Raw genomic sequence first — 24,468 nt, 5'->3', positions numbered from 1 at the left:
GTTAAACCACTGCAAAGAAACGATCCTGGATTTCAGGTCTATTTACAATAAGTTTGTATTTAGAAACTCAGTCTGTTACACTAGCTGAGAAGTTGTTTTGTGGAAAGAAAGAAAGGATTAAGTTGTGATTCTGTAGCCCTCCCATGAAGCAAATCCACCCTAAGCTGTAATGATTGCTTGATTTTATTTTTTTGTTTAATTTTAATTTTTTTTTCACATTAAGAACATGCAGAACTCAAACAGCACTTTGAGAAAAGAAAAGGGAAAGAGAAGACACAGCTGCCCAAAAAGAGTAATGTGTGCAAATTTTAGCAAAGCACAGAATGCTGCCTGCGAGGCCACACTGCAGAGCACCCTGGAAGGGCTCCCCTCAGCTTGCTCTGAGGATACCAGGGCAGTGACCACAAGGTGAGTTCAATCCACAACAACACCCCCTAGGATAAAAATTACCTCTTCTCAAAGCATGCAACAGTAACAGCACACTGACTTCTATGTAACATTGCTGTGCCTGCAGGGCTGGAGTTACACTGTGCTGCTGCTTTCATCTCTCTCTCTGTTGCATCTGCAAAACTTTAACTTTGTAAAAGAAAGCTTCTCTTAGTGTGGTTTGTTTTGAAATTAGGCCACGGAGTACATTTGAGAAATGTCTGGGTAAGTATTTTGAGAAATAAGCACAAGACCTGAGATCCTCAGTGTTAGGGCAGTGCTGGGTAAGCTGTGCCAGGGGTTTGGAAGTGGAAGGGCTGTAAGGTCCCTTCCAACCAAAGCCATCCCATAGTTCTATCAGCTAAGTGCTCACACAAATCAATGACCTAAATTCCTTCAGGGTCACTTTCTGCACGCCTGCAAATGGAGGCTGCATGTTTTCAAAGCTGGGGGAGGCGTGGCACGGCGTGCTGCAGGAGCAGTCACGCTCTTTTGAAGAGTCCATGGAAGGTCACAGGGATGTTCACCTCCACTTCAGCCCTGGCCACTTCACTCATGTCCTTGGCGTTCAGGATCAGGAGGTAGGCAGGCTTCGGCCCTGAGCCAGGGCTGATCACAATGCTCAGCACCACCCCTGGCAGGGGACAGAAACAGGAACTCAGCACAGCCAGGGGCTCCTGGCTTCACTGCTGTTCCTGCTCAGGGATGAGGAGTTCAGGGAATGAGTAGATGTCTTTTAAAACTAGTGCTGCCACCTTCCAGAGTAGGTTCAGGGCTGGGAATGTGTGAATAAATGCGTGCAGTGCTTGGCATGAACACAACTCCATGTCCTCCGCAGCCAAAGCCTGAATTCACCCCACCCTCCTACACACAGGGGAGGGGTTTACAGGTAAAAACATACTTGGCTTAAGACAAGTTTAATTTCACAGAACTTGGCCATCCAGAATTCTTTTAGTGTAGTTTCTGATGGAAAAAGGCTGGGAAATGAGAACAGGTGATCTGAACCTACAGGTTTTGTCTTATGTTTTGTTCAGCTCTGATTTTTCTGTATCCTCAGAACCTCACCAGCAGTGTCAGAGCAGGGCAGGAGTGGTCTGCATGGCCCTGGTGCCCCACTGGAGGTGGCTCTTCGCAACAGCACACCTGGGGCCAGTGGACTCAGACTGCAAACAACTCCAATTAACAAGCCAAAATCATTCATTACCATCGTCCTCCTCCAGAGCATCCGGGTGGGAAACGAAGATGGGCTCTGATGGGTATGAATCTGGCTCCTGCCACACCCAGGTCTCCTTTGTTTTAACGTTCAGCTTGCAAAGCTAAGGGGAAGGAAATAAGACCGCATCTCAAAAATGCCCTTACTTAGCCTTAAGCAAAAGCTCATCCAAAAGATGTGCCTCACCCCTTCCCTGACAGTTACCCTGTCTGGAACAAAGTGATTCAGTCCCAGCCCATACGTGTACGTGTACGGTTTCCCACCGTATTTCTTATAATTGATCTGTGGAAATTCAAAGGCTGCAAAAACAGGGATACGTGCATGAGGATGAGCAGGACACGGAGGGCTGGTGGTGCTCGTGCTGCCTCAGTGGCTCAGGGCTGTCCTCCTACCGTGGCGTGGCCCTGAGAAGATCACTTCTGGCTCCAGCCAGATGGTCTCGTCACTGCGCAGCGTGGCAGTGGCTGTCGTGTAGGGCAGAGTGACCAAGTTCTTGCCTGTGTCAGCCTGGGACAAAGAACAATGCCCAAGACAAATGGAGAAACAAGTTTGAGTGCATCTGCATGGAAGTTAGCTGCGTGCAGCAAAGCCTCGTGGAGCTGCAGAATAGAAATACGCTCAGAAATGGTTGATGCTTCTGTCCTCTGAAGCAGCTTTTAGTGTAATAAGAACGCCTGCCCATCAGGATAAACCCAGCCTGTATTTCTGCCGTTGCTGTGCTTATTAGCTGAACTTTACCCTCACTAAGGCCGTTGGAGGCTGGCTGTGGGCTGCACGCTTTGCTCGAGCAGCGGTGCAGGACAGAGAACAGCTCACACTCATCCAGGGAGGACAAGCTCCACAATGCGGAGCTGGAAATCACTGCTTTAGGGATCAACCCTTTTTATGGGAAGGAAAAGCCTGAGTTCAGTGTGAGTGGGCAGAGCAGGAGCAGGGCTGGCTGCTGGGCCGTGGTACCTTGTCGATGCGGAGGGGCAGCACGTATCTGCGCGCCTCGGGCTGGGGCGCCTTCTCCGCCTGCTTCTTCACCTCATCCCAGTTTGCTCGGAGGTTGGCTAAGTAGAGGTAGTTGTAAACGAACTCAAACCTGCACAGAAATGGGATCAGAGACAGCAAAGTGGTCATTGCCAGGAAGGACTTCCAGAACGGCTGCTTTGCTTCCCTAAAATTCGGCTGAGTGATGTGAGCCCTGCTCTGCTGCGCCGGGAGCCACAGGGCCTGGCCGGCTCATGGCTGCACTTCCATCTGATGCAAGGCCTTGAGGAGGAAGCATTGGCACAGCTGCCTGGGGAAGTGGTGGGGTCACCACTCCTGGTTGTGCTCCAGGGCCGTGGGGACCTCAGGAGTGATCTGTGAAGGCACCCACCCCTTCCACGTGCAGAGATCCACGATGAGGAAGCCGTTATCCTCGAAGGTGTTGATGTGATGGAAGAGGTTGAAGGCTGAGGTCCGGTATTTGATATTGAGGAGCCGCCCTTTCTTTTTCTCTGCCACGTGAAGCCAGACCTGAAAGGCAGCAGGCCGGTGTCACCGCTGAGCGGGCATGGGGTGGTGGGCACCGGCCCTGTGCCACCTCGTGCTTACCCCCATGGTCTCGTTGGACTCGAAGCAGTCCATGTAGTTGGCTCCCCAGAGGCTCCAGGAGGAGAGGAACTTGAGCAGGTTGATCTTCACTGGGGTTTCCACGAATACGATGTAGTTTGGGGTCAGGCCAAAGCTGTTTGGGAACGCACACAGAGCACGTGGAGCCCACGGGGGCCCCACAGGATGCAGTACACGGAGCTCAGTGCTACAGGGATACAGACCCTGCTGCCGGTACCAGCCCTAGCTTTAGTTGCTGATGCCAAGCGGAACCAAGTCCTGCTGCCACTTTAGCAGCGAGCTCTGTCAGGGAACACTCATTTGCCAAAGCAGCTGCTCTGAGATGCGAGCGTGCTGCACACCACGGGACCCAGAGCTCAGCAGGTGTGCTGCAGCCAGCTGAGCCTGGCACGAGTTACCTGTGCACGTAGGAGGGCTTGAATCTGTCACTGCAAGGGAACTGCACCACCACCTCTGACTTGTTCATCGGGTCCTCCTTGTCTGCAAAGGAGCAGCGGGATGCTCACGGGGCAGCTCCCAGCCACGCGCTGCCAGCTGGGCGAGGAACTGACCTGCCTGCAGCGGGGGAATGCGTATGATGTTGTAGGCCAGCGAGAAGTTCTTCCCGAAGCAATTGCCGATGTTGTACACTGTGCCATCGTTCTCCACGTGGGGGTGGGCGGTGGCCCCGTTGACGGAGACGTACTTGCAGAGGTCCACCTGGGGACAGAGCAGGGGGACGCGTGGCACCGTCTGTCTGTGATGAGGGTGAGTGATCCGGGGGAAGGGGCGAGGTGCCCCCGAGGAGGGAGCACGCTGCCAGAGCCTACCTGCTTAATTGTCTCCAGAGTGTCTGGGTTAATTTTGGTTATGAAGTTGGTCTCCGTACAGGCGTAGTAATCCTCTCCAACAGGGTAGACGTTAACGAGGGCGTTGTCGGTGACCTCCACCCCTTTAAAGTAGGAGAAAAACCTGTGTGGAGGAAGGCAGCGGGGTCAGCAGCGGCAGCGAGGTCAGCACGAGGCTGCAGTGCTTGGCAGGGCCCCAGTACCTGGAGAAAATGTTCTTGCATGGGTCTGGGTACGCATAGGTACCGAATTCAGTTATCACGATCCTCTTCTCTGTCATGGCTCGCACGTAAGCATCTGTCCTAACAAACCTGGGGGGAGGCACATTAAGGGACTCATACCAATGCAACAGGCAATGCAAATAGAATAAACACACAACTTCTGTGAGCCCAGCAGCAGGCAGCGAGCAGGGCTGTGCTGCACCACGCAGAGTGCTGCAGCCCCCAGGAGCACGTTGTGACAGCAGCTTCAAGCAGCCCCCACTGCCCTCATCTTCCCAGAACATTTCTGTACTGCAGGAAAAGCTGCAGTTATTAGTTATTTCCAGCTGTCATGCACAGAACTGTAGGATGGCTGAGTTGAAGGGACCCTCCATCCCAAACAGTTCCAGCCCCCTGCCGTGGGCTGCTCAAGGCCCCATCCAGCCTGGCCTTGGCAGCTCTGGGGACGGGGCCCCCCCACTTCTCAGGCAGCCTGCCCCAGTGCCTCGCTTCGGGGGGCATCCCTGCTGAGCTCCTCCACGTGGTCCCAAAAGAACAGCAGTTCCCATCCGTGTCCCCCACCTCCGGTGGTAGGTGACGTGCCCCTCCTTGAAGTCAAACTTGTGCAGCAGTGCCTGGCCATCGAAGAGGTGGTAGAAGGGCTCAGTCCCGACCTCGAACAGCCCGGGCCCACAGCGCAGGAGGCTGCCCCTGAGCCACGTGGGGATCCTGCCTGCAGGACAGCAGCAGCGTAGTTAAAATGTTTTGTCTTGTATTTTTTTTTTTATCCTGTGTTTATTCATCTTTTTAATCATCATTTTTCAAAGAAAAGATGGTGGATGCTTTTAGAACCACCGAATCATTCAGGTTGGAAAAGCCTTCTAAGATCCCCAGTCCCAACCACTGCCCACGTCCCTCAGTGCCACATCCCCACGGCTCTGGGACACCCCCAGGGACGGTGACCCCCACCCCTGGGAGCAGTGCAGTGCTGAGCGCTCTCTGGAGCAGAGATGTCCCGCAGCCCCCAGCCTGCCCCTGCCTGGCACAGTGTGAGGCCGTCACCTCTCATCCCATCGCTGTTCCCTGGGAGCAGAGGCCGACCCCCCCTCGCCCCAACCTCCTGCCAGGAGCTGTTGGAGCCATGAGGTCAGCCCTGAGCCTCCTCTGCTCCAGAGAGAAACCCTTCATGAGTCTTTAGGACTATGGACTCTTCTTACTGTACAGAGCCATAGGACAAAGGTCCATGGAAGACCAAGGATCACTCATCTGCTTTGTCCTTCCTCTGCTCCCTGTACATCAACTCAGCCACATCACAGATGTCTTCCTTGATCTCATTTAACCCCTGTCCCAGGACCTGGGCTGTGTGGCCCTGGTACTCCCAAGAACAGAGGGGGCTCCCAGGGAAGCAGGCAGTGAGGGCACACAAACCTGTGACGTGGGCAGTGACGGGCGAGGACAGCTCCTCCACTGTCTCAAAGAGCTTCTTGTAACCTCCCGCGGGGTGCTCCACCCTGCAAGGGACACCAGACCCAGGTTGGGAGCTTCCGAGTGGAGCAAAAACCAGCAAGGGGAGCAGGGAGAAATAACAGCAAACAGCAGGTCATGGGGGTACAGAGGGGGGAGCAGCAGCAGTGGGGCAGCAGGCATCCTATCCCCAGCAAGAGGTCCACGAGGGACAAAGCGGGGACAGCTGACATCCACCTTACCTCTCACTAGAGGTTTAAGCAAAGCATTTTGGAGTACACGGCTGATGATTATTTGCTAAGCTCCAATTCTGATCTCTATCAAAGCACGTGGTTTGTGTGGCACACAGTCACACCTCCAACGAAGGGACCATCGCCTTGGTGCCCGAAATCCCCACACCATCCCCACCTCACCACCCAGGGAGCAGCCCACCCCAGCCCCACACGGAGGGAGCCCCGGCTGCACTCACTGGCTGTACATGGTCTTGGTGCAGGATTTGAGGCTCCCGGAGCTGTGTGAGGGTTTTTATGGGGGTGCAGGAAGGAGACCTGGGAGCTGCCTGCAGCCGATGGGCTCAGCACTGGAACAGAGGTGGCTTTCAGCTCCAAATCCTCCCAGCACCTCGCGAGGCTTTGTCTTGCTGCTGCCACGAAAAGCAGCTTTGAGGGTTTTTTTTTTGGAGACCTAAATTCTTCCCAAGCAGAAGGGATTACAAAGCAAAATAACCATTAACAACAAAAACAAAAAAGAGGAACAAGAGCTGCACTTCACCTCAGCTCTCCACCGCAGTCACTGTGTCCCCATCCTGAGAAGCCAGGTGACAGCAGCCATACCCAGAGCCACCAGCACCACCTTCCTCCTCTCCCCTACAGCCACGGAGCCCTTCAGGTTGGAAAAGCCCTCTGAGCTCCCCCAGCCCACCCCCATCCCACCACCCACATCCCCTCAGCTCCGAACACCCCCAGGGATGGTGACCCCCAGCCCGAGGTGGCAGTGGGAGCTGCTCAGTGCCCAGCAACGTTTCAGCTTCACATGTTTTCCAAATAAATCTACTTGCAGTGAACCAGAACACTCAAACCAAATTAAGGCGTTTCAAAACAGCAGACTAAACAAGTTCACACGAGCTTAATTCTCACATGAAAACAAGTTAAAAAGCCACAGTGCATACACACAAGTGCGTGGGCTTTTGTAAGAGTGGAAGCTGAGGAGCAGCCCAGAGCCCTTTGCTCACACCAAACTCCCTTCTCAGAGCAGAGGGAGCAGAGCCAAACGAAACCTTTGCTGAGCTGCACAGTGCACAGCCCTCATTAGCAGTGTGTGCAGGCGCAGCCACAGTGGAACGTGTTTTCTTCCCTGGTGAATGCAAGACGAGCAGGCATCCCTCTGATCACTGTTTTCAGATCACAGCTGTACTCAAGCAGCAGATAATCGTGTTATGGAGTGGGTGATGGAGCCCTGGAGCTGCCTACCTGTGGAGCTGCTCTGGCAGGGGGCTGGACTCTGTGAGCTTTGGAGATCCCTTCCAGCCCCTGCAGTTCTGCTCCTGGATGACAACCAGGAACACTCCCTTCCTTGGATGGATGATAATACAGGGAAGCAGAGTTCCCTCAGACACCACTGAACACCAGAGTCAGGCAGAACCTGGCATGTTTTAGGATTGTGTTTGTTCCTGCCTTTATGCTAAGTTGGAGCCTTCTTTAGCACAGCTTCAAGCTGCTCTCTCACAGCCATTCTAACACAGGTCCACTTCCTAATTCTGGAATCAGAACAGGGAATGCAGTGTATTGGGATCCTGGTCACTGCCCCATCACCTATTACCCACTGCTGTTTGAGAAATGCATCACTACATCCAAAATAAACATCCCAGGAAAGCATCACAAATATACAGCACACTTTAATATAAATAAAAATATATTAAAAAAGCTTCAGATAAGAGGAAACATCGTGAGGAGCCAGATGACTCCTTCCTGGTGAATTCCCACCCCATTAGAAATAACAAGTTTTAGTTTAGTTCCAAACTCAACTTCATTGTCTCAAAATACTTGTCTTTAAACACAAAGAAGGCACTTATTCACACCAAACTAACAACTGAGTGCACACAGACTGTAATTCATGGCACCAACTCCTGAACAGACATGGCAAACATTACAGTGTGCATATCAATAATTCCCATATGAAAACCATATATATATTTTTGGTTATTAGTAGCTTCATTCTCACATTTATTTTGTTGAGAACAATATATTGATTAAATTGTAAACAGAAATATTTACTCCTTTCTTGGAAGTAATTTAAAAGTAACCTCCAAAAAAAAAAAAAGTTATTTTGGCACTTGTCAGCATAGTGTTCATGTAAACATCCCTTCCTTCTACCTGCACAGCCACTGCAGATTCCCATCCCAAGCAGCCTTGGTCCATCCCTCATCCGCACTCACAGGGAACAATGCAGCTGACCTTAATATCTCAGGCTGCGAAGCTTTGGTTTTCTTATGCTGAGCATGGGCTGTTTGATGGTGGGTTTGTTCTCAAACAGCACTGCTTCGTTTTCTGTAGTGGGAAATCTGTTCTGGTATATCAGAGGATATTCCTTCTGAAACTAGAAAACGCAAGAAAACATTAAACCAGATGCCACAGAAAAAACAAAACAAAACCACACATAACCCAGCTGTGCAGGATACAAACACAGGTCACTGAGTACAGACACAGGTCAGCAGGAAGAGCAAGGCTATCAGTTTAAGTGTCTCTGAGCTCAAGTGATTAACAGTGACTAAGGGGTTTTGTCAGACCTCCATCTTCTGCTGAAATGAGAAAATTCAACTTATTCCCATGGTTTTTAACTGCTGTGACCAGAACAGCCCTTCCAACAGACACTGCACCATTCCATTTCCAAGCAGTGACCACCTGCCCTTATCTCCATTTGAAATGGCAGTTGCTTGTGATGACATTGACAACTCAGTAACAGTTATGCTGTCACATGGCTATGTATGTTGGATATGCTTGGACAACCGCCTTTCAAAAAACCCACAGTGATGAACACATTTCACCAAACAGAAGTTAACATCAGTAGATTCTGAAGGTGTTCTCAAGAGAGAGAACTACTTCACTGGAGGAGTTATTTTTCAGGGATGCATAGAAATGCCTGGGTTCAGATTTTGGTGGCATCCTTGGTTTTCTTCCAAAAGGCTGATCAGGAGTCTTCAGTAGAATTTACAGCCTACTGAAAATTATGACACCCTCTGTGACTTCTGATGTTGATGTAGGTTGGATGCAGCAACCCTAGGAAGGGGCATGCATTTGGCTTTTCCCAGTTCAAAGCATATAACTGTGTGTAATCACTCCAAAGAGCTGAGATTTATCACATTGCTCACTATCCCAGCACAGCTAGCACAGCTGTGAGACAGCTATGCTGCAGGGTTTGACACAAACTCAGCTAATACACGGCCCTTACTGCATAAGCTGCTTTTGGATTCTGATGGGAACTCACAACAAATATAAACATATAATTCAGGTTTTACTGTCTGAATATTTTAGTTTATTTCCTTCCTGCTTCACCTGCTTGAAGTGCTGCTGTGCATCACTTCTTACTGCTTGCTTACTCAGAAGTTTAGGTTTAAATCAACTGTAATTAACTGCTCTCTTCTGCATGCAGGACGTTCCCATGAATGTGACAACAGGCCAGGCTCCTGAAGTCTGCTCCTGGAAAATGAAGCTCTCACAACACGTGTGGAAGTCAGTGCTGCAGAGGCTGTGCTGGAAGGGGCATCAGAACAAACGTGCTTGCTTTGAAAAGCTGCTTGTTCAAATTTAAGTCACAAGACTTGCTTAGGAGATTCTAGGACAAGTACAATACAATTCAATTGGTCAGAGACACTTGCCAAAGGTTTTCTCAAAAAGAAAAAACCTCCAGTATTAAATCCTGCCAGAACTGCTGCGCTTCAGCTTTAGTATTAGGCAACACGTTGTTAGTGGGCCATAGAAATGCCAGATAATCTCAATTAAAATACAAGTTACAAAACAAAGCTAATTCCACAGAAAAGAATGTTTCAGAATTGTGAATAGATTGAGCTTGACCTTTTAAAGGAAAAAAACCCCACCACTTGCATAAAATTAATAGGAGACAAATCTGTCATTTGAATGACAATCTGTGCAGCCAGTACAACACCTTAATACAGAATCACAGAACAGGGAGTGTCTTACAAAAGTTTTCTGCTGTTTTTGAGTCACTGAGCATCACTGTTCAGTATCAAATGCTGTTTCAGACATGTTCTCAAAAGAGAACCATACCATACAACCCAAAACAACAGCAGACTCAGTGCTCCTTATATAAGAGGCATTTTCTCCATCATCTGCTCGTGCTCTGATTGGTGTCTCATGACTGAGCTCCTCTCCTCACACAGGTCTTTCCAGCATTGCTCAATACCCAACAAGTTCCTTACCTGTTTTAACTTCTTCTTTTTCTCTTTTACAGATAAGTTCTTATCTTTAATGATGTTCTCTAACAACTCTGCCACAGCAGCTTGAGAGGTAGAAACCCTTTGTTCTTCAAACTCCTGAGGGGTTATTCGCTCACAGTATGAATAGGTTGGTAATATGGCACAAATTTCTTCCCTTGGATATTTGCACTGCAATAAAAATCAAAGAAAGTGTCTTCAGAGTCAAATGATGCCCTGTTTTGGTAAGGAGCTCCCACATTTAACATCCAAGCATATTAACTTACAGCAACACCACAAGTTGCAAGGGTTGCAAAGTAGCTGATGCCTACGACTGCACCAACAGCTTAAAACAAGTTTGCATTGAATGTACTGTGCTTTTATCTGCAGTTCTCATCCAACCCACGTAAGCAACCAGTACCCTGCAGTCAGCAAAGGTACCCAAACTTCTGTTATGCCACCAACCTGAGCCATCTTCACATATTCTATGTGATCTTGCACTGCAACCTGCAGGTAAGTTGGTACTTTGAATATTTCCTGTTGGTGGTCCATTAGAAATGAAACTAATCGTGTAGAAAGCAGCTCATCAAGATCTACTTCTTCTGCACAGCATAACACACATCGAGAAAAGGTCTGGATCATCTAGAAGTGTTTAGCAGATGGTTAGTATGTGCAGCTGGGGGATTTGCCCTCCACTCTACACAGTCACACCATGAACCCAATGACAACTTTCATTGCAGTCTCCTGCCCAAGAGAAGGAGAGGTGATTACTTCAGAAGAGGTGATTACTTCAGAAGAGGAAAAAATAAACCCATAAACCACTGTTCAGTACAAAAGAGTTCAAGTCTAAAATATATTTCTTAAAAGATATTACTGTAAAAGATGCTAGTGGTCTTGAGCCACATGGGATGGCAGAAGGGTAGGCTGACTCTAAAGTTGCCCGTGACATCAGTCAGTTTGAAATACCTTTGGCTTTTAAGTTTTCTTATTTCCAGCTTTCAGCAGTCTTATTTTAAACTGGCACGTGCAGATGACATTGTTTAATCTTATTTGGTACAAATTAAGACAAACAGCTTGGGTCAATCCAGGAAAAACTTACTTGCCAACCCAGAAGCCTATAAGCTCACTATACAAAATCTTCCTTCTTCTCTAGGATGGAAGATGTCATAACTTCAACTATACATATTTAGCTCAGTATAGGTTGTCCATTAAAAAGTGCTGGCAGCAGTGTTTATCTTAAACTGCAGTTGATTGAGAAATCAGACTGAAGAATCATTTCCATTCTTTTGAGAAATTATTACTCTCCCCTAACAAACAAAAGCTATATCTATATTTGAAACATATCAGTATGGGGACACGAAAACGCTTCCCTCAAGTTAGATTTGTTGTACACTCAGAGTCAAAGAACGTGCTCATTAACACCACTTATTGCAGTCAGCCAGTGCCACTCACGCCCTGATTACTGCCAGTATCCTCAGCACTCCCTCAGCAATCCTGAAGCAGTAATGCACAGCAGTCGCAGTTCTCACCAAAGAGCGCGTGCCCACGGCGTCGTGCAGCCGCGGCATGTCCACGTTCCCGCTGATCCGAGAGATCATGCGCATCAGGAGCTGCATCTTCCTGCGGTTTGCTGGTGGAAGCAGCAAACAGCATATCTGCAGTGCCTCAACAGCCACCCTTTCCAAGTGAGGCTGAAGGAGATCTACAAGTTGATCGTAAATGCAGTTGTCATTCAGATTTGAATGAGCTTTCAAGATACTTTTCAACCAGTAAAATAATTCCCCCCCCCCCAGTGAAGGGAATCTACACCTCCTTTTCATAATCCATGTTTCATTTTCGTAGCAATCAATCAGCTATAGCACTGTAGATCAATGTTATGTGGGGTTTCTGTGTGCGTGTGTGAGTGTGGGGGGGTATCCCCAGTTTGCTTCGTTATTCCAAACTGCTTGTGCAATTAAGGCCATAGTACAATTGAGATAAAACCGTAATGCTATTTCTGAAAGCATTCCCAGTAAGCGTGTTTCAAACACTGCAGAAAGACACCTCCAAGAGGCAGGGCTGTGCAGGTCATTCTTCAGACAGCATCGAGGTCAGAAGCAGCATCACTTACCTGAACAGGAAGATTCTGACAAATCCAATTTGAGAATCCAAATATAACACTCATTTGTTAACAGAGCTATGAAAACACTTTTAAATGCTACAACTCAGCAACTCTTTTAAGCCCTTATGTTATATAGATACAAACAATTATTAACCGTGCCAAAGAAAGTAAGGAAGCAGAGATTAGTTAGTCAACACAATAAGCCAATACAACATGCTTTGTAAAGCCATCTTACTTTGCGTGCCAGTCAACATATAGGAGTGAGCAAAAGAGCATTCTGAAAGTCCTATGGTACTTCTGCAGAGTCTCTTATTGATGGTGATATCAGAAACCTCAGTCCTGGTGCCCACTGAAGCAGCCACTGAGGTGTTTGGCCTTCCTTGCCCACAAAGTTGAGACCTCGGCTTCACCGTGATTTCAGCAACTGGGACATTGATGCTAGTGCAACTTTTGGAGTGCCTGTTGCCAAGTAAACTCTGAGACCTGCATATTTGCTTTGATTTCAGCTTTTCATCAGATAGCTCTCTATCCTGAAGAGCTGGGGCAGACAGTCTCTTTGAACCATCAGTTTGTTTTTGGTACCCGTTATCAAAACCAAACTCTAACACAGGATCAGCCTTGTTTTCATACAGTAGCAATTGTTTCTCATTTCTTGTGCTCAAGACATCAGTTTTCCTGAGGGAATCTGATTCTCCTTTATTACATACTCTAGAGGCAGCGTTCCCAATTCTTTCCAAAGAGTAGCATCTAGTCTTAAATGCTAGAGGTAGATCTTGTTCCTTCCTGAAACCTGAAAGATTCTGACAGCTTCCTCCTATGAGACTGTCAGCACTGCCTTGTTTACTTGTCAGCTTACACTGCTGCAATTTCCTTCTTTGAACAGCTAACTCTTCTGAAGAAGATTTCCAGGAAGCTTCACATTCCTCCTCCTTTCCCTTTGGCTCTTTGCGAAGTAGGCTTAGAAGAAGACATTCAGTTGACTTGAAAGAGTTCAAGTGAAGAAGTTTTGAAGGCTGCTGGTCACGTGCCTCATCTCGGACAGAATGTTTTCCACTGCATATATTTGGAATTGTGATGAAGCCACACATAACTATCAGAAAATGAAATATAAATTAAGATGCAAGTGATATGAAGGCAAACAAGTTCAGAAAGAAAAGTAGCTGCAAACTGAACAGAAGACAACATAAGACACTAAGTAGTTAGTGAAATAAAAGAACAAAATGAGCTCAATCCCCAAGCAATCACTTGCAACCAACATGCAAAAATAAAGAATGCCAATAGACTGCAAAAGTGAGGGACAAAGATGAGCATGTGTTTTTAAATTGTGGTTACTGAACATTTAGAAAGTTATCTCAGGCAGTAATCTGCACAGAATGAGTTGCAACTGCATTTCAATTACTGATGCAATACAGAACGACAGCATTGAAGGTAATCCTCAGATTCGAGCTGCCATACAGATTAATGGGGTCAAGATTCACTTTGAGTTACAGATGTATTCTTCCCCAAGTTGATATAAACTTATAACTCACCCTGTTATTTCTAAATTCATACATACCCAAAATATTAACAAAAAGTTCATAGTATTCAAAAGTAAGTAATGGTTCAGGGAGATTGACAAAATAATCTGCAACTGTTCTGAAGACATCCCGTTCAAATCCACTGTAAGTTGGCTGGCTCATATCATTATTTCTGGGCCCTAAAAAGAGGTGAAGAATGGACATTCAGTATTCATTTACGCTGGTTTTTTTTTGAAGAGAATTGAGAAAGTTTGTTCCTGTAGGAATAACTGTTTCACAAGAGAAGAATCATGCCAGCAACACATGTCATTTGTTCAGTTCAGCACTACATCATTTGTAAGCAGAAGCAGTGTAAAATGTTTTCTGTATCCACTGAGGAGTTCTGCTCGTTTTCAGCAGGCTGTTCTGCACCAGTACAGAAAGTGAAAACTCATTTATGCCCTTTATATATTACTCATCAAAAACATTCACAAACTCTTAACATCTCCCTTCATCTCCAAACTACAGTGATGCCAACCCTCCCACAGGGAGTTTGAAAATAAAATTCACAATTGATCTTAACACTTGGGAGTGTTTCCCTTTCAGCTCTCACAGTCAATTTCTGGAACCTAAAAGCTCTGCATTACTTACAGTATGCAAGGCACTTCATAGCTGACAACACCCAGTGGGGGAGGTCTTCTAAAATAAATAAGTGCATTAGTTATACAGAATACTAAAGACTTAATACAAACAATAACACACAGGTATTAAATACAGTAGGCATAATTTAAGACTAACTTTAAACACTACTACACGTATATACATACTTAGAATTAGTGTAATACACCCACAAGACCTTCTAGACAAACATACTGAAATGTACTCTAAATTAGAGAAGTATAAAAGCCTCATTATGAATTATATTACCATAATCAATTACTACCTTTCTTGTAATTACACAACCCAGAAATTTTAAGCAAAGCTAGGAAAATCTTACCAGATTTGTTCTGCAAAATAACAACACCATGCTTGCTTGTGTGTGTCATATTGTACATGACATACTCAGGAACTATCTGTGTTGGCTGCAGAACTTCTTCCAAGGAGGTGAGGCCTAAAATGGTTTGCAAACTGTAGGGAGGAAGAAAACAGATTCTGTTTAAGAAGTTTGTTAGTAAAAAACAAACAAAACCAAAACAAGATCTTTGCATCCATTCAAACAAGAGTTGCTTGTTTAATTGATTTGAGGACATGCTTGTTCTTGAGACAAGCACCAAAAAACAATGAGTAGGGACAAGAAAGAACAGCTGTGGGGTTAAAATATAACTCAACACAAGCAATACTTCTCTTAAATACAAAAGAGAATGTTCAGAAACACCCAGGAAAACATAAATAATAGTCAAAATATTCACCTTTATTCTTAAAAAGTAAAAAAAAACCTTTGGAAGTCAAAATCTTCATTGGGCTGTTGTAAACAAAATGCATGTACATAGGCAGGGAAGGTACTTCCTGCAGTTTCTTACTTACTGTATTAAAATGATATTTCTCCAAGTTTCTTGCACATATTCCTGGCTTACTTCCTTCCTGTGCAGTGCATCCTCTTTATTTTCTGTTGTTTTATCCAGTTTTGTTTTCTCCACATTTTCCTGAAAGTGAGCAGTTTATGCATGTTATACTAGAGGTAAAGAAGCCTCTAAGAGGAACAAGCACTGCTCTTTGTGAAGAACACTACATTCCAAAAGATTCAGCAAATAACCTTAACCATGCCAGCATTGAAACATGAGCACACGCACTCAGAAAGCCAAAATCAACACTATGCATGAAGATGCTGTATGGGAACTGCTGAATCACAACCTGAACCATTGATTGGTCACCTGAGGTGAGCACCGAGTCAGCCATGGGGCCACAGGTGGAGGTGATACACCTGTGTGATTGGAAGGGGTGGAGCCTGGCTCCACCTCTCCCAAACCCCATTTAAGGGCTGACCACCACCAGGGAAGGATCTCTTCTTGGAGATCCCTCCCACGTGGAGTCCCCTGTGAGCCTTGTCATCATAAAGGTAAGCCATCTTCTCTTTGTATTATTTGTATACTGTTTATATAGAACTACTTAAAATATACCATCCCCTATACTATCTCTTTGTGGAGTACCATCATTGGGAGTTATTTTCCCCACAGATGCACACCCTTCAGGAGGCAGTCATTTAAAGTACACAGCAAACTTAATGTGTGAGTAAGCAAAGGATCCATCTTTAACATGGGTGTACACACACTAATCTGAAAAAATAAATGGGAAAATCATGCAACTTTTTGCAAAAGCAGAACAGTTAGCAAAGGTGTGCCTTTTGTGAAAAAAACACAGAACTGAAGTTTCACTGAGAATGTATCGTACCACTCATTTGTAAAGCTCCACCTTCCAGCCTTCCCAGTGCTGGGAAATATTATAACCAGGGAGAATTCCACACTCAGCAAGCCCAAATTCAGAATCAATAAGAAAACAAAAAGCCTCCCATACTGACAGGATTAGATGCCCAATTAAACCCAATGTAAACTCTACTCAATGCCAGAATCATTCAAAAACAGCTCCAAGACTGCGACTGAGGGGTGGAGGTGACAAGTAATCTTCCCTTGCATCTAGATAATGCATCAGCATGAAGAACACTCCCCCCACCTTCCTTCCAACAAACCTAGTGCCATTAAATTGAGGAAGAGAAAGCTTTGCGTAGATTTAAAGAGTACTTAAACGTCTTCTTACCAAAAGAACAATCCCTTCTATGTGCATCCTGCATTTCTGTCATGGTTTTATGATTTCTGTTATATTACTGATACTCAACATCATGACACCATGTAGTGTACTGGGAGTTGAAGAATTAATGCATAGATGTACTATGTTACAGTTCTGCCTATTTTACACATTCTGCATTTCTGCATATTTTACATATAGAAATTCTGCTTGAATATTTATTGATTATCAATTAAATCTTCTTGCACATGCAAGAAGAGAAACAGCACACATAATCAGGGTACTTCATTATAAAACTGTCTTCCTGTCAATCTATACAAATGTTCTGTCCTGCTGTCTAGAAGAACTTAACTTATTCCTTCAGTTACAAGGAAATGTGACACAACTGCATCCCTAGAGGATGACTGCTACTAGCCAGTATGGGTTTCTGGTTTTGCTTTTTGAAGACAACGGAAATACATGGCAACTAAAAATATGTAAGAAACACATTACTACCAGAGATGTCAGTAATTGATGCTTTTTAGGAGTTCTCCTCGATAAATGTGGCAGCTTAAGAAGCCTGTCTCTAGAGAAGGTTTCCAAGTTTTCATTTTGTTGACGTGAAGATGGTAGAGGTTTAACTGGGGAGGTTGAAGGAAACCTGGAATTAAAGGAAAGATGTTAAATGTATTTAGAATTTAAAAAAATACAAGCAGTCATTTACCAGAAGCACAATGTGATGAGACTGTGAAAAGATACAGGGAATTAAAATCGCAGATTGCTTTTTTCCTTAGAACATTGTTCCAACATTAATATTATAAGTTCACTTGGGGATATTCTTCTTAATGCCCCAGTCAAGTGGGAGATAGCTGAGCTATTCATACAGCACTGAGATCAGACTTAGAGAAGTGAGGGCCATCAGTACCACAGCACTACTAGAAAAGGATAGCTTTGTGTCCCCTCTGAAGCCCTTGCATGTAACACACATGTCAAGGAAAAAACTGGACAGACAGAAGCATGAACACAGCTTTCAGTAAGCAGGATATATATACTGCAAAACAGTTGAGGAGAATTCTGTTAATTGTTTTTGACCCAACTGGTCAACCTAAAGAGCGCTCACCACTGCTTTTCACTTCAGTACCTGTACAGTGCACTGTTGTCTTCTAAGTTTTCTGATCCCCACCTTCCCTTGACATCTTCAATTATGTGATTCTTGAGGAACTTTCTTAACAGCTGCACAGTCTGTTGCCTGCTCACTTCGGGCCCAAAGTTACTGCTGCTCCTCAGTGCTTCGTGCAGCCAGTCCACAGCTTCTGAGGCAGTGAAGCAGCTCCCATACTTTCTGAAGTGCTGCCTGTGTGTCCGCAGCGGCATGCCGGCTCGGAAATACCTCGTGATTTCATTCCACTGCACAGGAAACAAAACAGTGAGGGACAGAAGGTTAAAGCTGAAAGATGAGGACAATAAACTGTGGCTAAATATGGTTGTGGAAATAATCGTCGAAGTAAAGCCAGGTTCACAGAATCGTAAGGACCTCAAGAGATCGAGTCCAACCCCCCTGCCAAAGCAGTTCCCTACACCAGGTCGCACAGGTAGGCATCCAGGTGGGTCTTGAAAATCGCCAGAGAAGGAGACCCCACACCCCCCTGTGCAGCTGTGCCAGTGCTCCTCACCCTCACCGTAAAGAAGTTCTTGCACACATTCGTGCAGAACCTTCTGTGCTGCAGTTTCTGTCCGTTTCCCCTTGTCCTGTCTCCACACACTGCTGAAAAGAGTCTGGCTTCTCCACTTTGTCCCCCACACCTCAGATATTTATAAACCTGGATCAGGTCCCCTCTCAGTCTTTTCTCAAGGCTGAACAGACTCAGTTCACTCGGCCTTTCTTCATAGGGGAGATCCTCCAGGCCCTTCCCCATCTTTGTGGCCCTCTGCTGGACTCTTTCTAGGAGATCCCCGTCTTTTTTATACTGGGGAGCCCAGAACTGGACACAGTACTACAGGTGAGGCCTCACCAGGGCAGAGCAGAGGGGGAGGATCACCTCCCTTGACCTGCTCTGGCCATGCTCTTTTTAATGCATCCCAGAATACCATTGGCCCTCTTGGTCATGAGGGCACACTGCTGGCTCACGGTCAACCTGTCTAAACCAGGACACCCAGGTCCCTCTCTGCAGAGCTCCTCTCCAGCAGCTCATCCCCAGCTTGTACTGCTGCATGCAATTATTCCTCCCTAGGTGCATGACTCTACACTTGCTTTTGTTAAACCTCATGCTGTTTCTTACTGCCCAGCTCTCCATCCTATGCAGGTCTTGCTGAATGGCAGCACAGCCTGCCGACGTGTCAGCCAACCCAATGTGTTAACGAATACTAACGCTTACAATAAATCACTCAGTAGAGACACAACGGCACTCAGCACCTGAAGAGACAGCCCCGAGGTCAGGGACGGGGCCCTGAGCAGCCACGGAGCTGCGGCGGTCCGCATTCAGAGGGCCCTTCCAACAGCGCTACTACCGAACCCGAGCGTGCCACCCTGGGGTGGGGGGCCGCTACGAGTGCGGCATCTCACCCCCACGGCCGCGACACAGCCCCACAGCCGGGCCGGATCCCAGCCCCCCTCCCCGGCCTGGCGTGCTCACCAGCTCCGTGGCGCGGTACGGCCCCGGCGGGCGCCGCTCCATCGCTGCCCCCAGGGGCGCAGCCCAACCGCCGCACGGTTTGAATCTGCGGCGCGGCCGCTGATTGGCTGCGCGCCGGGGGCGGGCGGGCTGCAGCGCCGCCTACAGGCGGAGGCGGGAGCGGCACCTCCCCTCAGAGGGCGGTGCGATCCTCCCCGAGCGCGGGGCGGGGATGGAGGGAGAAAAAGTCCTAAACGCGCGAGCCCCGTAACTGCGCGGCTTTCGCCGTATTTTATAAGGTTCCTGCTCTCACAGTTCAGTTTCAAGTCTCCTGTTGCCTGCAGGTTTCCCTGCTTAGGGAAAAATGACGGCACGTGAAGCTCTGCGGGCACGTGAGGCGAAGTAATGGGAAAAGAGAGCACTGTTCCCTTTCCCCTCATCCTCCGTCGTAACTGTTTGATGTTGGTGTCATCTGCCGCTGGTTACAGTAGAAGTAAAACAAAAATGAGTGGAGTTCATTTAAAATTTCAAGGTAATTTTAAAACATAAAGGCGTACAGATGTTGGTAACAAAAGCAATCTGCATTTGTCTTGAAGGAGTACAGACACACAGTACACATGGATTGTGGGGACAAGGCATCAAATGGATCTAATTTCAAGTTTTAATTTGCATCTACTAACAGCACCTTCGGACTGGGAAGGCTAGCCACTACTCCATTGCTCTTTTTTACCATTTGTAGAAATTACATCCTGAAAAGCCCTCAGCAGTGCCTAAACTGCCAGTGAACTGTGTATGTATTTGATCAAGCCTATCTTTCACTGTTGCTTAGAGCAAGATGCTTCAGAAGAAAATATATTACTCTTGTTTTTCCGTTCTTCCCCTCAAAGCATTTGCTTTTATTCAACTTGGAAACTGATACTGGGTGCATGTATGTTTTATTTCTTATAAATGCTTATACATATGTAATTTTAGGTAGAGTCACAGAATGGTGTGGTTTGGAGACAGACTTTTGCTCAGAGCAAATTGCTCAGGACCTTAGCCAGCCACAGTTTTGAATATCCCAAGGATGGAGGTCCACAGACATTCTGGGCTCCTGCTCCTGTTTGATCACCCTCTTGATAAAGGTGTTGTTCACGTACAGTCAGAATTGCTGCTGCATGTCCTTCCATTGTGCACCTCTGAGAAGGGCTGGCTCCATCTCTATAGCTCCCATGAGATGGCTGCAGACAGCAGCACAATGTCTTAATACTGAGCAAACCCATTGTCTCAGCATCTCCTCATATGTCATTGTCTGGTCCTTTCACAGTAGTGTTAAATTATTTGTTCCTAAAGCAAGGGATTACACAATAGAACCATGTTGTATGGGGAAAAAAAAGTGGATTTTCAACCCACTCAATTGAACTAAAGCCTTTTTCATGTCTTGTGAGACATGCAGAAGAGATCTGATTCCTCCAAAGCACTTGCTGCCTATCCCACTTTTGTCACTTCTGCTTTGTCATTGTAAGCCATGTGATGTAAGCTAGACTCTGAACTTTTTCTCCATGCAATTTTTCCCATGCCTTCATTCATTTCTATTCCTCTTTTCTACATTCTCATCCAGTGACAAAAACAGTACTCAGTTACTCCAGCTTAAATTGAATCACTGAGTATTCAGAGCATGCTGAATTCCTTTATGTTGTTCATTACTTGACTCCCTGCACATTCTGTGCTGTATTAGCTATTCTGCTATGTACTGAGCAAAGGAGTCCTTGTATCCACACAGATAGCACAGTACTAAGAATGATGAAAACCTCCCGTATTACCTATGAATCTTCTTCTTTCATCTCAAGTTAAATTCTCAGGTTAAAAAAAGGTGTGAAATACAACTTTTCAAAAGCTGTCAGAATTCTGACAGATCTCTGTAGGCTGCTGCATGTGGGGGCTAGGAGGAAGAGTGAGGCAAGGGAAGGAAGGCCTGAGAGGCTGCAGGAGGCTGGGAGGGGGTGGCAAGAATAACTCCTGCTGCTGACAGAATCGTCTTGCCTCTGCAGCATGTACTGCTACCTCACTGTCCCCATATCCCTTTTTCCTTTTTTCCCCACATTTTTTTTTCCTTTATGTTTCCCATTTTCTTTTCCACCTGTATTCTCTAAGATCAGCAGATGCTTGGGTCAGCAGATGACCCTCTGGGTCTTTTCTTTAATCTCTATGTTTGCAACTTTAGCATGAGTGGATGTCAGTTTTCAACTCCTCTGCTGAACTGTAATTTTCTTTACGCTGAGATGTAGCTACAGCAAACTAAAAATCTGATTTCTTTATTGTGCTCCCCTGGAGGCAGTGCACGTGGCAGCAATAGCAGCTGTGACAGTCCTGGGGCAATCAGGAGTGCTGACAATGAATGGCAGTCTCTGAGTTTGCTGGCACAAACACAGCCTGCAGGAAAGCTGAGAGAGGGGCACTTGTGAAGTGCCACGAAGGTGTCAGAAGCATGTGTTGTTAATGCTCTGGTGCTAGGTTTTCATGCACGTTTGTTCAGTTTTTGACTTTATGGGGATAGCTTCTTTGCTTACAATTTGGGTCCCAGCTGCAGCATGTTCTCTTTGATGAGTGCAGGGTCACTCCCCAGGTGCTCTGGTTAGCAGAAGTAATAAAGACCATAAAGCTTAGCAACTGCTCCCAGTCTCATTCCTGGTTCTTCTTGGTAGGTGCTGAGGTCCGTGCAGCAGTTGTCCTGATGTTAACCACTGAGGCTGTGAGCCTTCCCTTCAACCAGGTAGGATGACTGTTGCTTGGTTCCATTGCCTGTCTGTGTGCTATTTCTTCTGGATACGTTTTAAGTAGCTATTCTGTAGTGGATTACAAAAATACAGTGGTATTCTGTGGAAGCTGTAAAGGGGAGTCACAAAGCCTTCAATAATGTCAGTTATTATGGTTACACAATCCCTTATCTTGTAAGAGTTTCATTTCTGTCATATTGTAACTTGAAAAATATAAGCCTTCTTTAATGTTGGGTCAAATGCAATCATTAACAAAACATGCTTGGAGTTCTTTTGAAGCTAAAATAACAATCAAGGAGAGTTTTCTTAATATTAACATTAACTGCTTTAAAAGACTAAAAAAGTCTTATCAAGTGGAGGAGAGATTGTGCTTAACAGAACTTAAGTGTCTGTGCCACCAAGAGTCAAAAAATGAATGTTAGCCTCCTAGAGGGGGATGTGCAAAGAGTCCTTTTGGAAGAGGTCCTTCATGTTGTAGTAAATACGTGCAATTAACATGGGTGTGAAGTTGTGTGATCTTTGGATTTTCAGCACTGCTGAGCTCAGAGCTCGGTTTATTTGGGCTAGTTCCAAGTACAGTTTCAAAGTCTTGTAGAAGTGTTTAATCTATAATTAACAGCTGCTGCTTGTTTCCATCTTGGGGAAGGCTGCAACTTCAGTGAAAACCTATTTTATTTTTAATAGGCTTCAAAGATGCCGTGTACAGAAATGACATATTACTATCTATTTCAGCTACTATGCTTGAGATGATTAAGTATTGATACTGTGTGCAACTGAAGTTCTAGTTGTAAATAAAGTCTTCGCAAACATAGGAATGAGATGTTCTGGATTCAAGCAATTAATAACGATAGTTTAAGGCCTGAGGTATTTTTGCAGTAATCCTAAATTAGGACCTTTTTGCTTTGCCCTTCATATATTGCTTATTATCCTGTCAAAGGTTCTTTATATATACTGGATCGTGTTATATTAATAAACTCGTGCTTTTTTTCCCTAGTTGTTTGGCTGAAGACTTAATTAAATGGTGGCTGCAAGTGTAGCCTAGTGAAGGGAGTCAGCTGAGTGTGCTTCTTATTTGCTCAGCATCACGTGAGAAGCGCACAGCTGCTTGCTTTGCTTTGCAGGGGATGTGTGCTTGGTGTGAGGTCTAGCTTCTTGCTGAAGCACAGGAGTACCTAAATGTCAGGTGCATACTGCAGACCTGGGTAGTCCTTCTGTGGTGACCACACACAGGCTGTATAGGGACCTGAAGTTAGAGGAAAGGCCTCTAAGGGGATGGTGACATCTCCAGCTGGAGCTCATCAGTGTGTGGCTGGCTGGGGAGGCTCTGTGCCTTGCACAGCTGATGCCTGTGTGGAAGTCATGGATGCACAGAGTGCCCCTGGGCTTCTCAGCTAAGATGAGAGTATTTATGGCTAGGTGCAGTTGATTAGATGTCTTTATGAAGGATGCTGGGAGTTCGTGTATTATCAATTGCAGCTCAGGCTTTTCAAGCTGATGTGCAGATTAGTTAAGTTGATTTTTCTACTGTGCAGTGTTCTCTTTTCCTTTGCAATGTTTAAATGTAAAAAATATTTGGTGTTGATGCATTACTTAAATGTCCTTTAGCTATATGTGATCCGGAATCCAAGCTTTTTGGAAGTACTGAGATGCATGGGGGAGCAGCCATCTGTGGTAGAAGAACTGGATTTTTAAAGTGTTTTTCTTATTGGTGTGTGCAGTGCTCGTGGCTTCTTACATAGATCCCAAAGGCATATCCCTGTTTTCCCTTGGATTCCTGCTGCTTTTTTGGTAATTCTGTGTATTAAATCTCAGTTTTAGCAGTTTTCATTCAGTTTTCTATTAGAGGGAGAATGTGGGCGGTGTGCTTTTCCCATGCTCACTGACTGGTGCTCCAGAGCAGTCTCTCTGCTCTGTCAGTGTCCTAGGCTGAGATTTAAATTTTGCTCGGAAGGATGATGATTGTGCTTAGAAATGTGAAGTGTCCCAGCTTTGACAGTGAGTACAGGGCATCAGCAGAGAGGATGTGCTCTGGGAAAGCTGTTCTCAGCAGATGAGCACTGGTCAAAACAACCTTTTCAAACCAGAGGCACTGGTGTAAAGCACTTGGGGCTTGCACTGCCATGTGGGTGGATGTCCACCTAAAGCACTGGCTTTGAATCACAACAATCCTTTCAGTGAGTTAGGTACCTGGCCATCTTTGTGCTTTTGAAAATGAGTTTAAGTGTATAAATGTACTTTAAAATGTTTTCCTAAATAACATGGTGGTTAAAATCTTGAGCGGCCTACACCGATGTGGTTACTGTTCCTGTGGGGAAGCTGTGGGAGACTTGTTTGGTAGTTACTGCACAGGAACACTTGGCTAGTCCAAGGCATGCTGTGCCTGGTGTGAATGCACATCCAGTATGAGCAGTTGCTCTTTGGTTCAGTTCAGTAGTGAGATTTGGATGGCCTGAGATTATTGAAAATCCTCCTATGACTTGCTGAATGAAACCTCAGGAAGGACAGATAGGCAGAAGGAGCAGGAGAGATCTGAACCTTGGAAGCAAAGCTACCTCTGCTGTAATATGTGAAATCAATAGCTTTTCTTGTGCAAAATCATTCTTTTTCATGCTGTCAGCTGTACT

General features: G+C 45.9%; 2 protein-coding genes across 4 annotated transcripts; both read right to left on the bottom strand.

Annotated features, from left to right (window-relative positions):
- Nucleotides 1-833: 833 nt before the first annotated feature.
- On the bottom strand, nt 834-6,268 carry RPE65 (retinoid isomerohydrolase RPE65). The gene is made up of 14 exons (XM_065745980.1): nt 6,202-6,268; nt 5,697-5,779; nt 4,851-5,001; nt 4,272-4,379; nt 4,051-4,192; nt 3,793-3,940; nt 3,640-3,721; nt 3,224-3,356; nt 3,006-3,145; nt 2,597-2,726; nt 2,032-2,146; nt 1,844-1,938; nt 1,631-1,742; nt 834-1,060 (listed from the first exon to the last, which is right to left on the bottom strand). Exons 1-14 carry the CDS (start codon nt 6,210-6,212, stop codon nt 909-911), a joined length of 1,602 nt encoding a protein of 533 aa, XP_065602052.1. The 5' UTR covers nt 6,213-6,268; the 3' UTR covers nt 834-908.
- A 1,808-nt stretch (nt 6,269-8,076) lies between these two features.
- DEPDC1 (DEP domain containing 1) lies at nt 8,077-19,159 on the bottom strand. Of its 3 annotated transcripts, none has more exons than XM_065737168.1 (12): nt 19,110-19,159; nt 17,618-17,883; nt 16,993-17,137; nt 15,283-15,401; nt 14,756-14,886; nt 14,410-14,457; nt 13,818-13,958; nt 12,498-13,352; nt 11,691-11,863; nt 10,627-10,803; nt 10,168-10,353; nt 8,077-8,327 (listed from the first exon to the last, which is right to left on the bottom strand). In XM_065737168.1, exons 1-12 carry the CDS (start codon nt 19,149-19,151, stop codon nt 8,187-8,189), a joined length of 2,424 nt encoding a protein of 807 aa, XP_065593240.1. In that variant the 5' UTR covers nt 19,152-19,159; the 3' UTR covers nt 8,077-8,186. The 3 variants fall into 3 exon arrangements, with proteins under 3 accessions (XP_065593240.1, XP_065593248.1, XP_065593254.1); XM_065737176.1 differs by having other exon boundaries at nt 14,410-14,454; XM_065737182.1 differs by lacking the exon at nt 12,498-13,352.
- Between the last annotated feature and the right edge of the window lie 5,309 nt (nt 19,160-24,468).

Source organism: Cyrtonyx montezumae, unplaced genomic scaffold (assembly GCF_038088225.1).
Source record: "Cyrtonyx montezumae isolate F1298 unplaced genomic scaffold, pur_monq_1.0 scaffold_1, whole genome shotgun sequence".
Taxonomy (NCBI): Eukaryota; Metazoa; Chordata; class Aves; order Galliformes; family Odontophoridae; genus Cyrtonyx; species Cyrtonyx montezumae.
The sequence above is the reverse complement of the archived record's forward strand: the minus strand, read 5'-3'. Positions and strand labels throughout refer to the sequence as shown.